At 36.9% G+C, this 13,608-nt stretch overlaps 1 protein-coding gene across 4 annotated transcripts; it reads left to right on the top strand.

The window, feature by feature from the left end:
* Positions 1 to 5,676: 5,676 nt before the first annotated feature.
* slc26a10 (solute carrier family 26 member 10) lies at positions 5,677 to 12,724 on the top strand. 4 transcript variants are annotated; one of them, XM_079478060.1, is made up of 18 exons: positions 5,677 to 6,248; positions 6,620 to 6,730; positions 7,013 to 7,170; positions 7,834 to 7,998; positions 8,140 to 8,292; positions 8,423 to 8,505; positions 8,900 to 9,047; positions 9,123 to 9,236; positions 9,320 to 9,397; positions 9,757 to 9,852; positions 9,937 to 10,043; positions 10,515 to 10,584; positions 10,767 to 10,946; positions 11,443 to 11,497; positions 11,610 to 11,698; positions 11,775 to 11,829; positions 11,984 to 12,018; positions 12,110 to 12,724. In XM_079478060.1, the coding sequence occupies exons 1-18, from the start codon at positions 5,987 to 5,989 to the stop codon at positions 12,146 to 12,148; spliced, it is 1,998 nt and encodes a 665-aa protein (XP_079334186.1). In that variant the 5' UTR covers positions 5,677 to 5,986; the 3' UTR covers positions 12,149 to 12,724. The 4 variants fall into 4 exon arrangements, with proteins under 4 accessions (XP_079334186.1, XP_079334185.1, XP_079334183.1 ...); XM_079478059.1 differs by having other exon boundaries at positions 11,912 to 12,018; XM_079478057.1 differs by having other exon boundaries at positions 9,757 to 10,043; positions 11,912 to 12,018.
* Positions 12,725 to 13,608: the final 884 nt, after the last annotated feature.

The raw sequence follows: 13,608 nt of genomic DNA, 5'->3' as shown, positions 1-13,608 counted from the left end.
AAGGCATAGTTCGCCCAAAAATGAAAATTCTGTCATGAATTACTCACTCCCTAGTTGTTCCAATCCTGTATAAATGTCTTTGTTTGGTTGAACATAGAGAAAGATATTTGGACCAATGCTTGTTATTTAGTTTGTGGACCATTGACAACCATGTTAGAAAGAATTACAATGAAAGTGCCCCAGAATTGTTTGCTGTCCTACATTCTTTAAAATATCTTCTTTTGTGTTCAACACAAAAAGAGTGTAAAAGTCTTTTCCAACTATGGTTGTAGGAGACATAAAAGGTCCTGTCTGTAAAAACAGTACCTGTGGTGATGTTTTGCAGGTACAGATTGTTCATTTGGGAAATGAAATTTAACTGTTAACTTGAAATATCAACAATTAAGTTTTAATTGTTAATATATATCAATAAAACAGTTTAAAGATTAACAAAAAAATATATAATCTCGAATGACAAACAACAGTATTGAGGCAATTCAAAAGGTGGAAAGCTTAATATAAATTATATTTATAGAATTATATGAAATTATAATGAAATAAATAATAATAATACATTATAATAAATAACAATAAAAGATGAAAAGGGAATAGTATAGTTGCATAGTGGATTTAGCCACCTTTTTCACTTCAGATCAACATTTTACTTCTGCAGACAAACTTGATCATTATAAACGGTTCCTTTTAAAAATACTTTTCTTATGTTCAATTACAACTGTCACTGCTTGTTTTCATTGATGATATTTCATTCACCTTATTTTACCTATTCCTTTCCATGCTTAAAAAAGCCCTGTAACCTCATGAAAGAGGAAGGGGTGAGTCTCCAGACACTTGGCTTTGTCTGCGTTTTGGCACAGGCCATCAGATAACAGTCTGGACAATGGCTCTCCTTTCTTCAGCACAGGTCTTAAATGACCAGGAAGTGGCCATGAGCGGTCTTGTTGGTCGAATCCCATGGGTCCGCTCAGCCCTGACGGGCCTGGACCTGGCTGAATGGCAGGAGAACACGTGGGGGGAAATAAGGCCGGTGGCCACCCAGCTGGAGCAGCCAGGATTGTCTTTTGATGCTGAAAACAGAGGGATGAAGGTGAAAGGGGGGAGACTACCAAGGCCCCCTAGCCATTGATTGAGACTCGTTGAATATCGTGCAAGGCCATTTCTCAGAAGACAGAGTTCATCACTTTCATAGTTGTGCAATACAAGCACTGTGACAATTGGAAATTAATGTAACTCATCTATGATGTTTCTATTTATTTTTCATCTGCTAGCTAAAATGTTTGTAAAGTTTTCTGTTTTCTTAGCGGAGATAAACACATGTTAATTTCTAGATAGCACAGTTTTGGCAAACCTTTCTTAGGTCATCTTCTTCCCTTCCACCTTATCTTTAATTCAGTTGATGACGGATGACCACAAAGGACTCCATGTATGAGTCTGAACAAGTCAAGTACCTCAGGTATCTCCATCACAGCCTCTTTTACGACATTAACCACATGAGTAGTCCAATCTGATCTGATCTTTTTATTAAAATTGTGCAACTAAGCAATTCTAGCTTACCATTCTATTATCCTTTAACAATGCCTAAACCACTGAATCACAGGAAGTCTCTAAAATATGATGTTTGGACGTTTTTACTACATTAATCATAAACAAATGAAACACATGGGTCTAGAAATCACTCATGTCAGATATCCTTGAACACCAAGGGCCCTTAAAGATCCCTGTACTCGAGTAAAGTGTGTGTGGGAGAAAGACAGCTGACCTGGGTCCACCCAAGACCACTCTCTGGCACCAGACTTCAAATATGTTATCAGTCTTTGCTTAGACTCTCAGGGGTCATATAAAGAGGGAATAAAGAATATGAAGGCCACATGGGTGGAGAACACAGTGAAGGAGATTCAGACAATGCAAAGAAAACTTCCCAATGTAGTTCAAGGCTGTGTTCTGACAGAGCATTCGAGCGGTACAATGCTATCGCCAAGAATACAAACAAACAGCGCAATAGACGGCTTGACTCAAACACATCATTAATAGATTTTAAGGACAGGAATTGCAGGATCTTTTAACATTTCTGTTATGTATAACTTCAAATATATATTAATAAGTGTGTGATTAGAGGTCAAGGTGTGGTGTGGGAGGGTTTTTCGTCCTTATGGAACAAAAGGTTAGTGTATGCCCCTCCACTCCCCTTCCTCTCCCTGCTGTTGTTCAGACGCCGGTCGCACTCTTGTTTTTCCCAGTGACAAGACAAGTAACCATGGTTCAAAGCAGTTATTGAGCTGCTTTTTCTAAGTCAGCACTCAATGACCCTAGCATCTGTTATTGCGATCATGCTCATTCTTTAAAAAATATATTGCCTCTGTTGCACGGGTGTACAGAAAATATCAGTTTCTAATTCTGTTTTTGTTGGAAATAATTATACTTATTTTTAAATCAAAACATTCTTTAAAATCCTGGAATATGTGAACCAGTCTGTGAAAACCATGGCTAAAGTCTCACGGTCTAATTCTAAGACAATGAGCATGAAAATCTGATTTAAACCATCATTTTAATATGATTTAAATCTTTGACACGGCCTTACTCTATATCAAAGGTATTAAAAAGTTATATTTTAACAGAATGTTCTTTACAAAATGTAGGATGATTTAGAAAGACATTCGATCGCAAAAAATAGCTGGGTTTTCACGCACTGGGTCACATGTGTAATGAAAATCACAATAATTGCTGCTAAATGCATCATTTTGTTAGTTTCGCAGTTTCGTTTAGAATAAGCACTCGTGATGGGTCAGGAAGGGAGCGGTGGTCGGATGGAGACAGAAAGAGAGATTCAGCACGCGTCTCATTGTCGAGGTCAGTTCACGAGACATACCAGCGTGGGTCGACTGAGGAGACCCATTAAAATGACTAGGAACAATAAGAAAAATATCTTGAAAATCTTTAAAAAAATTGCTTGACAGTCCCAAAACAATTTCAGTGCGAAGCAGACAGTATCTAAGAACCACAAAACTCTCAGCATGTGGGAGATGGGCAACAGGATATTGTTCTAATGCAATTACAATTTATACAACCGGGGAAATTACGTCACCAAATTATATTGAGCCAAACAACATACACTGTTTTATGCAAGTACTATCATATGATACAAAATGTGTGGTACAAACCAGCATAGGGGGGTTTTGACAGAAACAAAGTGGTACTGAAAATGAGAAGATATTTTGAAGAATGTTGAAGTGTCACGATTGTCAGTTGGAGTGCCCATGAACTCCAGTAGAGGTCACTCCACACAGAACTCCATTTCCCAGAAACCCATGCTAACCGCCACCAGGTGTCTTATATCACAGACAATCACCACCAGATGATTCGCATTACCACCTCACTATATATACTGTGTTCAGACTCTCATTCAGGGCGAAGTCTTGTTTAGCCAGTCTGACATGTCTGAGCGGGTCCCTGTGTCTAGTACTTAAGTGTGTGATCTTGGACTGTTTATACCGACTGTGATTCTATGCTGCCTGCCCTGACCTCTGCTTTGTTTACGACCTTGATTCTGCCTGATATCGACAATAGACATTTCTCAAAATATCTTTTGTGTTCCACCGACGAAAGAGTCAAAGTGTACTGATAGAATTTTTATTTTGGGGTAAACTATTCCTTTAAGGTAACATTATTATAAGATAGTGGGGATATGTGCCATATGAGCTACTCACAGCCTGTCAATCCATCGCAGACTGATATTCAGATTAAACTGTATACACGCTCCAGCCAAAGTGATTCTGAGTCTCACACTGTGTTTAATTTGTCTTTGTTCGAGTTTATTGTAATCTGTCCCGTTCTTGGACTACTTGCGCTTCATCTTGTTTTTGGAGGGTTAACATTCCATATCCTATGCCATTCAGCACATTGTTCCTTTAAGCACTGATTAATATCTTGTTTAAACAGCCATCAGACACAACACGCCATCAGCACGTCCATAAATTCTCCTGAGCTAATGAACACAATAGCCTCATTCTTGGGCAAAACCTTCCACATATCAGAACGTATCTACAGAGACCCGGAGATTCTTGGAAAATGGGATCAAAACAACATCGCTGTATTAAGTCACTGTTTGTGTCACAATTAAAAATAAACCCAAAATAGATAAACATTTTGGAATGTACCCAGCAGTGAAGACATTGTGAAGTTCCATTGGCTCTTGTTTTGTTTTTAGCAATAGAGCCACACATACAAACTTGGAACAGTCTGTGAAAGAAAAAATGGGATAATTGGTAATAAAGTTCATGCACTTTAGCCATGTCACCCTCAACCAGAGAAAGCATCTATTTGAAGTGATGAGCTAATGCTGAATTTTTAAACATCTGCAAATTTGCTACACCAAACATCATGATTTGTTTATCATGAAATAATTATATTATATCATTAACTCGTATTAAACTTTTTCTGTCTCTTCATCATATAGCTTTCTGCTTAAAAACATATGTTCTTCAAAAACAATAGTCAGTAACAACATGAAGACGTGAGGACTCTAAGTTTGAAGCAAGGGCCAACATATTTTAAATAAGATATTGATCTGTCCAGTCTGACCTGGCACAGGTGTGTGCACGTACCAATAAATATCATAGTCAGGAAGAAGTTCATTCATGCAACCTAACACGGTTCTAGTACCAAAACAAATCATTCATTTATATTGTATCACTCTTTGTTCCAAGGGTTGGACTTGGAGATTGTAATCTCAGGATTGTCTAGAGGTCCACAGGGCAATAGTTTTATTGGCTAAGCAGGCGATGTGGTGATCTCCATCACGTTTACACTAAAACCGGGGCTCAGCCATCTTTGAATGAATTTCATCTACGTAAATTACATTTCGAACAATAGAAAACACTTCTTATCACTGAATGAAGACATGCTTACAAGCATGAATATTGTGTTCCTCACACAGAGCTGTTGCATGCTTTCTTAGAAAGCTTATCATATATGGCTCATAGAATATAGTCAGTTATATGGACCACGTTTATGATACTTTTTTAATAACCATTTTTACTCTTGTTATATAGACCACAGATGACATAATGCGGGAACAGAAGAACTTCCTGTTGCACTACACAAATGTGGGTACAAAATACAACCAACTGAACATTAAGAACTGGTTTTAAACGATAAACAAATATCTTTAAGATTTAAGTAGCTGTATGTGATTACAAATATATATGCTTCTGGACCATTGTTTACGAGAGGGTATGAATTTGGAAGAAAAAGAGCTTAAATAAAGAATGTGTTTAGGAACAATATGAGAGTGAAGAAAGAATAACTTTTCTTTTTTCTTCTCTCTTTTTTTAAATAAACCATTTCTTTAGTAGTGCATCTGCTAGTGTGGCCAGACAATACACAATCACCAGAGACAAGCCGAAGTTTGATCAGCAGAGCAAAGACAACATCTATGATTACACTTCACAAGGCAGGTTTGGTTCCACAAAGCACACGAAGACACCAAAGGCTGGCAGACATCCACCCCCTCTTGGAAATGACATCCTCTAATAATCGGTAATAGTCATGGTTTGAGTTTCACCTGCAACCTGTAAACAATAGCACAGTGATCCTAACACAGAAATCACACAGAGCTATACATTGTACACTTCCCATACTCTTCATGTCATATAGCCACAAAGAAAGCGTCTTTGAAGAGGAGGAGTGTTTGAGTGATGTGTGTTAGATGAGGATGTTCATCATGACAGTGTTTGTTTTTACTCAGAGAACTTGCCAGCGAAGAAACCCATATTAAAAAGTAGAATGTTTTAAGATGCTGACTTTTGACTTTGCAAAGAAAAAACGGCTGCTCAATTGGCTCCTGGCACTTGACAGGAAAATCCAATTGTTCCTGATGTCAAATTCCAGTGACTCCTACTATAAATGAGAGGCTGGGCACTGCGCTTGAACGGGTTTAACTCTGAAGTTTACCAACTTTTCTCTCCGACGAACAGAGTTTTGGACTATAAAAATGAGCGCGTCGGTGGCTGTGTACAGAAATATTTACACAGAGGATCGCTTCAGACAGGCGTATGGTACAGAAGAGCAGAGAGGCAGAGAGCGGCTCAGCCGCAGACTTGCGCAGAGATGTAGCTGCTCTCAGGTGGACTGCGCTCACCTGCTCAAGAAAAGAGTGCCTGTTTGCAACTGGCTCCCAAAATACAAGCTGCGAAAATGGATTTTGGGAGATATTGTGGCGGGACTGACTGTTGGAATAGTGCACATTCCCCAAGGTAAGATATCACTTAAAGTTTTAAGATGTTTGCGTAACGATGCACTCGTGTGTGTCGAGTGACGACTATGGCAGATCTTGCAGTTCAATTTTAAGTCTAAACACGTCATTTGGTACGGTTCAACAACCTTGTGCGTAACAAACTTGACGTTTGTATTTGGTGCACTTTTTAACAATTTGAAATATAAAGCTTATTCTAAAACATAAGCGCAGAACGTATATAAATCAAATCAATAAAAATACGTTCTGTTACATTTATTTATTTATTTCAACATATCAAAGTATACTGCTAAGAACTCAGCTGTAGGTGTTTCTTAAAGAACTCTAAATCTTATTCATTTAATTTACTGTATTGTGATTTGTGTTCGTTAGGAATGGCCTTTGCTCTGTTGACATCCGTAGCTCCCGTCTATGGCCTTTACACATCCTTCTTTCCTGTAGTTCTTTATATGATCTTCGGCACTGGTCACCACGTTTCTACAGGTAAACCCCATTTAGCCTATTATTAAAACACTTATAGTGCACTTTGACCGTTTAAGAACAATCATTTACATAAACAAAATTGTTAATTTGTATCCCCTTTACTTTTATAAGATAAAATTGAATTGTTCATTTAGAATTGTTTGCATGTCAAATAATCTGTCATATGAATAGTGCCTAACAGAAACTCTATAACTCTTAACCAAGGCACTAACCACAGCAAGGTCAAGGTATTATATCCCTGGTAACACTGGTTTACTGCTAAAATGTATTTGACTTTTGCAGGTACCTTTGCTGTTTTGAGTTTGATGACTGGCAAAGTGGTGGAGCAGCTGGTCCCCACCCCACTTGCTCTGAACTCCAGTAGCCCAGAGGCTGCAGAGTTTGAGGCCCAGAGGATTGGAGTTGCATCAACTGTCGCGTTCCTCTCAGGAATAATGATGGTAAGATGTATTAAAGGGTAAGATGAGATGGTAAGAAGCTCTTTTTAGTTTAGCCAAGAGTTTGCAGACGGGTGCCACAAGAGGGCGCTAGGAGATTAGCAGTTTTTTAAGCGTTGTCACAAGGTTCCACAATAATTTGCTGACGTGGTATATATATTTTTGAGAGGTTTTTCATCACCATTGTCTGGTATCACCATTGCTGGTAGCTACAACACTATATTTTTTTGCTGGTAACACTATATTTTTTTGTAAATCCATTTTGGGATGATGTTTTTAAAAAGAGCTATGCAAATATGTTACAACTAAAAATGTATAATATAAAAAAAATCTTAATTTGCCTAATAAACAATAAAATAAACACTTCAATATTGTAAAATGTATATAAAAATGTAATTAAGGGATTTGTTTTCTCTGATAAAACATTGGACATATTGCTTTATTATGGAAGCCCCTTTCCACCAGGGTTGGGGATTTATTTAGAGGGTTTAAGTCATGATTTTGAGAAAGTTATTTTGTCAAAATTTCGACTTTATTTCTCGTTGTTATTATTAGATACTAAGTCATAATAAATTACTTCTAAAAGCAAAAATTCTGCAACCCTGAAGGAAATGGGCTACCAGACATTAAGAGTGTGCTTATTGTTTTTATATCTTCCGTATGCAGCTCTGCATGTGTGGGTTCCAGTTAGGTTTCCTTTCAACATACCTCTCAGAACCTATTGTAAAAGCTTTCACAAGCGCAGCTGCCTTTCACGTGACCATCTCACAGTTGCAGAGCATGCTGGGACTACGGCTCCCTCGATACACCGGTGCCTTCTCTCTTTTTAAGGTCAGAAATTGCATAATTCAGACAGACTGTAGTGCATAGTACCCTATTCCAAACAAAATGATAGTTTAACTGTGTTCATGCCGGTAATAAAACTTCATACCAAAGAACCAGGTGTGTCAGAAGTGTTCTTAAAATCCACAGACTCTGGGTTCAGTGATGGAGAACCTGCCTCACACTAACGTGGCCGAGCTGGCGATCTCACTGCTCTGCTTGGCCGTCCTGGTTCCAGTAAAAGAGGTGAACTCACGTTTTCGTGAGCGCCTCCGCACTCCAATCCCAGTAGAGATCATCACTGTAAGTATTATTGTTTTAGGATATTTGAGAACGGTTAGTTTTGTAAATGTTCAGATCAATATGCTAATGAACTTTTGTTCTCGATCAGCTCTGTTAAAATGTTCTTCTGTTCCTCTTGTTTCTCCTGCAGGTTATCATTGCAACCGGTGTAACATATGCCTTCTCTCTGGATTCCAGATACAACATACAAATAGTAGGACATATTCCAGCAGGGTAATCTATTCCTATAATCACAGGCATTTGAATGCATTGAAATGGGGAGGGACATTATAAACCTTATTAGCTTAGCTCATGAATATTAATGAGGCCCTTACTGAAGCACAGAAAGCAGAATGCTTGTTTCTTGCTTGGCCAGTCGCGACATTTGCAGGTTATTTATTCCCGGATAATAAGCTCTCAAAACTAATAACACGGGGTATGCAGAAAATCATTTTGACATTCTTTTGAGAAATTAAATATAAATGTGTCTTTTAATAACATATATTACATTATATTTACAAATTATTAAACCAAAAATATAAAATGAGAGAAAATATTATATTTAAGAAATTATGTTTTTATCAGTATTCATCATTCCAATAAGTTAAGGCTGAGTGTTCTGTTTTAGCTTCCCTAAGCCACGGCTGCCAGCATTGGAAACGGTTCCAGAAATAGCTGCCGACACAGTTGCTATCACCCTTGTTGGTTACGCCGTGTCTGTATCTTTAGCCATGATTTATGCTGACAAACATGGATACTCCATTGATCCAAATCAGGTACATATCGTAGTCACTGTTATAAAAAGTGTTAACCATCAAAAATATTCCAATCAAGCATTTTCTTTGTTTTAGGAGCTTCTAGCTCACGGGATCTCCAACACTGTGTCATCTCTCTTCACCTGCTTCCCCAGTTCAGCTACACTGGCCACCACTAACATCCTGGAGAGTGCTGGAGGGTTCACACAGGTACTTGTCTGAGAACACATTCACTGCTATTGATGCTGAGGTGTTTTTTATTTCTGTAAGTTGTTTGTTTTGTGTGTCAACAGCTTGCCGGACTGTTCACCAGTCTGGTTGTTCTTATAGTACTGTTGTTGATAGGCCCTCTGTTCTACTTCTTACCGAAGGTAAGAGTTCCTTTAACAATAACACATTCGCTGAAAACATTTTTATTTTACATCTTTTTTTCTTATTTTTTTCCACGTATAATATTTTACAGATTTTACAAGATTTTTTTGGTAACACTTTATTTTAGAAAACTCAAAAACGTAAAATTACAGAAAAAAACTTGGAATACATGTAATTTTACTGGGGGTAATTTTATTTATCATATTTAGCGGTTTGTTTCTGGCGCCCCCAGGGATTTTTTTACAGATAGCATTACGAAAAGTCGAAAATTCTTTAAGAAAATACTGTTCATTTTGGTTTAATAATGCTGTTATTCAAATTCAGTATGGCAGTAATATATTTTCTTCTTCCAACCCAGGCGGTACTTGCTTGTATAAATGTGACCAGTTTGAGACAGATGTTCCTGCTGTTTCAGGACCTCCCAGATCTTTGGAGAATTAGCAGAATTGATTTTGTATGTATTTTCCCATCTTTGTTTTTCACTTTGTTTTGGTGTTCATCAGTTACAGTGTATAACCATTTATGTATATTTGAGCAGATGGTGTGGCTTGTGACCTGGCTGTCAGTGGTTGTGCTAAATGTAGACTTGGGCTTGGCCATTGGAGTAATTTTCTCAATGATGTCCGTTATCTGTCGTACACAGAGGTATAACTTTATAATGTACTTTGATACTGTCCTCATGAATCATAAACACGTCCACATTTGGCTGCCCATTTCAGATGACTTGACAGACCTTCTAGCCACTTTCGGGGAAAAAGTATGTTTTAATTTATCTGGATTAATGTAGACATCGTCTATGTTCTATCATTTTGACTAGAGTTGGAGCTACCTTGCAATCCAACTAGAGCAGTCCCAGTGAAACAAGATATTGAGTTCATATTGAAATTTAATTAGTTTTGTGTATTAATCTGCTTCAATAATTATGTTTACCACATCCTTTAATTAAGCATTCTAATGCTCATGGGCTGTATAAAACAGTATCCCTTACAGACCCCCATACTCCAAAACAATCTTCCTCTCCTGGAGGATACAGTATGTAATTCACATTTAAGGTAATGGTAGATAAAGTTGAGATCAAAAGAATCCCTAAACTCATAATAAACTTCATGTTTTCAGGGCCAGCTGCTCTGTACTGGGCAGAGCTGCCAACACGGAGATCTACAGATCTATTCACAACCACAATAAAGTGAGTCAGGAGTCAGTTCCTTCTCTTGTATTCAAATGCAATTCTTTTGGTATCATATGTACTTTATGTATTTGTTAAATTATGATGTACAATGCACATGCTTTCGTAGAGTTAATCATATTTTCTTAATATTGTTAAAACATTATAGTCGATATGATTTACTGTTGCCTTCTCTATCATAGTGCTATGAAGTCCCTGGTGTGAAGATCTTGACCTACAATGGGCCCATCTACTATGGGAATCGTAGTTTTTTCAAAGCAGAAATGACTGAGCTTTTGGGCCTCACCCCTGAGAAGATACGGAGACGAGAGAAAGCCATTAAAGCAATAGAGAAGAGAGAGAGGGAGGCCATCAGTACTGTAGTAAGATGATTTATCAGTTCATTCATATACAGTTTGTATACCGTTTATAGGCCATCATTGGAGCCAATTTGTTTATTAATTTAACTTATATTTGATCATTAAATAAATAAATAAAAGAATAAACTACATTAACTACACAGTATCTACCTTCCTAATTCTATATCTATTCTGGCTTTTAGTTTTGATTTATTCGTCTATTGTTAGATGTTGTTATGCATTTGGCAGATGTTTTCATTTAAAGCGACTTGCATTGCCTTGTACTTTACCTTTGTTTCTGACTATGTGCGATCCCCTGGGTTGAACCCATGACCTTGGTGTTGCTAGCGCCATGCTCTAATCACTGAGCCACAGGAAAGCGTTTCAACATCAACAGGCTCCTAATTTCATAAGGGCTTTCAACTCAATAAAAAAGACATGCTTCTGTTTGTGAGAGTAATGCATTTCAAAGGTTTATAAGAACAGATTTGTTAGAAGGATAACTGCATTGTTTTACAAGGAACAAGGAGTTGCAGACAGTTCATTTTCTTCAAAGAATGACTTATTCCGAACAGGTGAGCTCTCAGTCATTTTTGGTTCCAAATTTTAGAGATGTTTAAACAATTAAAAGTTTTAACAACAATTTTACAATTAAATTTTTCCTCTTAATTGTTGACATTACTGCAGAAGTGTCTGAAGGTGAAGTTCAGGCTGTGTTGATTGACTGCAGCAGTGTCATATTCGTTGATGTCGCTGGAGCTCGGTTATTCATACAGGTACGCTGGGGCTGTTAGTCTTGTTTTTATCATAAATCATGTCATATGCTCTCAGTAATTACAGATATTGTGACAGATGTGCATGGAGTGTCAAAAGATCGGGGTACGGATATACCTTTCTAACTGCAATGGTAAAGTTTTACATTCACCTTCAATAACATGTACTTAAGCGTTTACTTTCAATCAAAGGATAATACATTCTCTGTTCTGTAGAGAGTGTACTGAAGATTTTGACATCCAGTGGGCTAATGAGCTACATAAATCCTCAACATATTTTTGTTACAGTCCATGATGCTGTGGTCTACATTCAACTGCAGCGAGTATGATGCAAAGGCTTCTTCGTAACATTACTAATTTTCTTGCCAAAACATAATGTTGTTCCATTGACATTTCATCATTTTTGCTCGACAGGAAAAACCTCAAGAGAACAATGCAATGGTTTGGGTGTAATTATCTTACACAACCAACGGCATTTGAATTCCTGGTCTAAAAACTGCAGAATGCATGAAAAGGCTTCATGCATTTTTTCTGGCGATTTTCTCACAGCACAGTGCCTGTTTTTAGTTCTTGTATTCTGTTGTTTACACTGTACCATTCTGTAGATGGTATCCAGTGGATCCCAAACTTTTTAACAACAGTGTTAATAGTGTTCCTGCAATCTTCATATAAACAGAAAATAAACCAAAAGAAACATGTTTGTTCGAGGTGTGGAAAATCTTGGCAGTGTATAAAAAGTAATCATTTTAGTTTACAACCAGTTTTCTCTTTGAAAAACTGACATGAAAAGCTATTGTAATGAAAATGGATTTTGTAAAGATACAATCATACAGCCTACGATGTTTTACATTTTTTACAACATTTTTAAAAATCCTGTACATGCTATTGAAATGTAGATCCTTTAGCTATTTATATTATTTATGCAATATTCACGTTGTTGGACCAATGTGTTAATCACTACAGTGTCATGTGTAAAATGTTATCATTTTTGTCTTTGTTTATTTTAAAATAAAGTTTGTTACAACTTGTAATAATGAGCAATATTATAACGTGGCTTGCTGAAGTCATGCATTGCCATCAAACTGACTGAATTCCTCATTGTAACACATTGACCTAAAATGTTAACCACAGCAAAATTCCAAATTATTTTGTCTATAATTTTTGATGCCTGCATTTGTCTTGGGTATTTCAAAGAACCCTCTCAGGGGAACACCAATTTCTCTTATAAAGCCTGAGATTTCACTAATTCGTTAGACGGCAGCAAGCCCACTACACTGGTACACATGGCTGCCCAGTTATCATTACTGGCATATTCCCTCATCCAGCTCTGCATAGTTTGTAATACATTCAAAAATAACAATCGACTTGCACAGGATTTTTTGGGATATATTGGTTTGTCTTAACTTGATTAAGAATTAGAATTCTGAATTAGCTAAACAACGTTCAATAATTATAAAAATCAACCTGTAAAATGAACAAACATTATAGTAAAGTAAAATTTATAATATTAAAAAAGGGACCCAAAGTTAATGCTTGCAACAACAGACTTTATTGATCAGTTTGCACAGTGCAGGAAAGAGTGGAGCGGTTGGCAAAATCTCTCTACAAAATGTGGCAGAACACAAAAACTAATATACACACAATATCAAAATATGTTTGCAAAATTCTGCATTCTCTTTTCAAGTTATACAATTGTGAAACACACTGCATATGGCTGGCATATGTTTTTAATTTAGAAGGCACACTTTAAAAAAAGCTACAACATTATATACCAACGAACCACAAACAAAGAAGGTTATTTTCCACGTCTAGCATCGCACTTTAAATAAATTATATCAGTAAGGTGCATCATGTTTATAAACAGTTCTAAATCTTCGAAAAAAGAAAATATAAACAGTTTTATCTATTACCAA

This window comes from Barbatula barbatula, assembly GCF_947034865.1.
Source record: "Barbatula barbatula genome assembly, chromosome: 17".
NCBI lineage: Eukaryota > Metazoa > Chordata > Actinopteri > Cypriniformes > Nemacheilidae > Barbatula > Barbatula barbatula.
The sequence above is the reverse complement of the archived record's forward strand: the minus strand, read 5'-3'. Positions and strand labels throughout refer to the sequence as shown.

Coding starts and splice junctions, on each gene's coding strand:
- slc26a10 (XM_079478057.1), top strand. CDS start 5,987: ATGAGCGCGTCGGTGGCTGTGTACAGAAATATTTACACAGAGGATCGC. Junction 11,498..11,609: donor GAATGACTTATTCCGAACAG/GTGAGCTCTCAG, acceptor ACATTACTGCAG/AAGTGTCTGAAGGTGAAGTT. Junction 11,699..11,774: donor GAGCTCGGTTATTCATACAG/GTACGCTGGGGC, acceptor ATATTGTGACAG/ATGTGCATGGAGTGTCAAAA.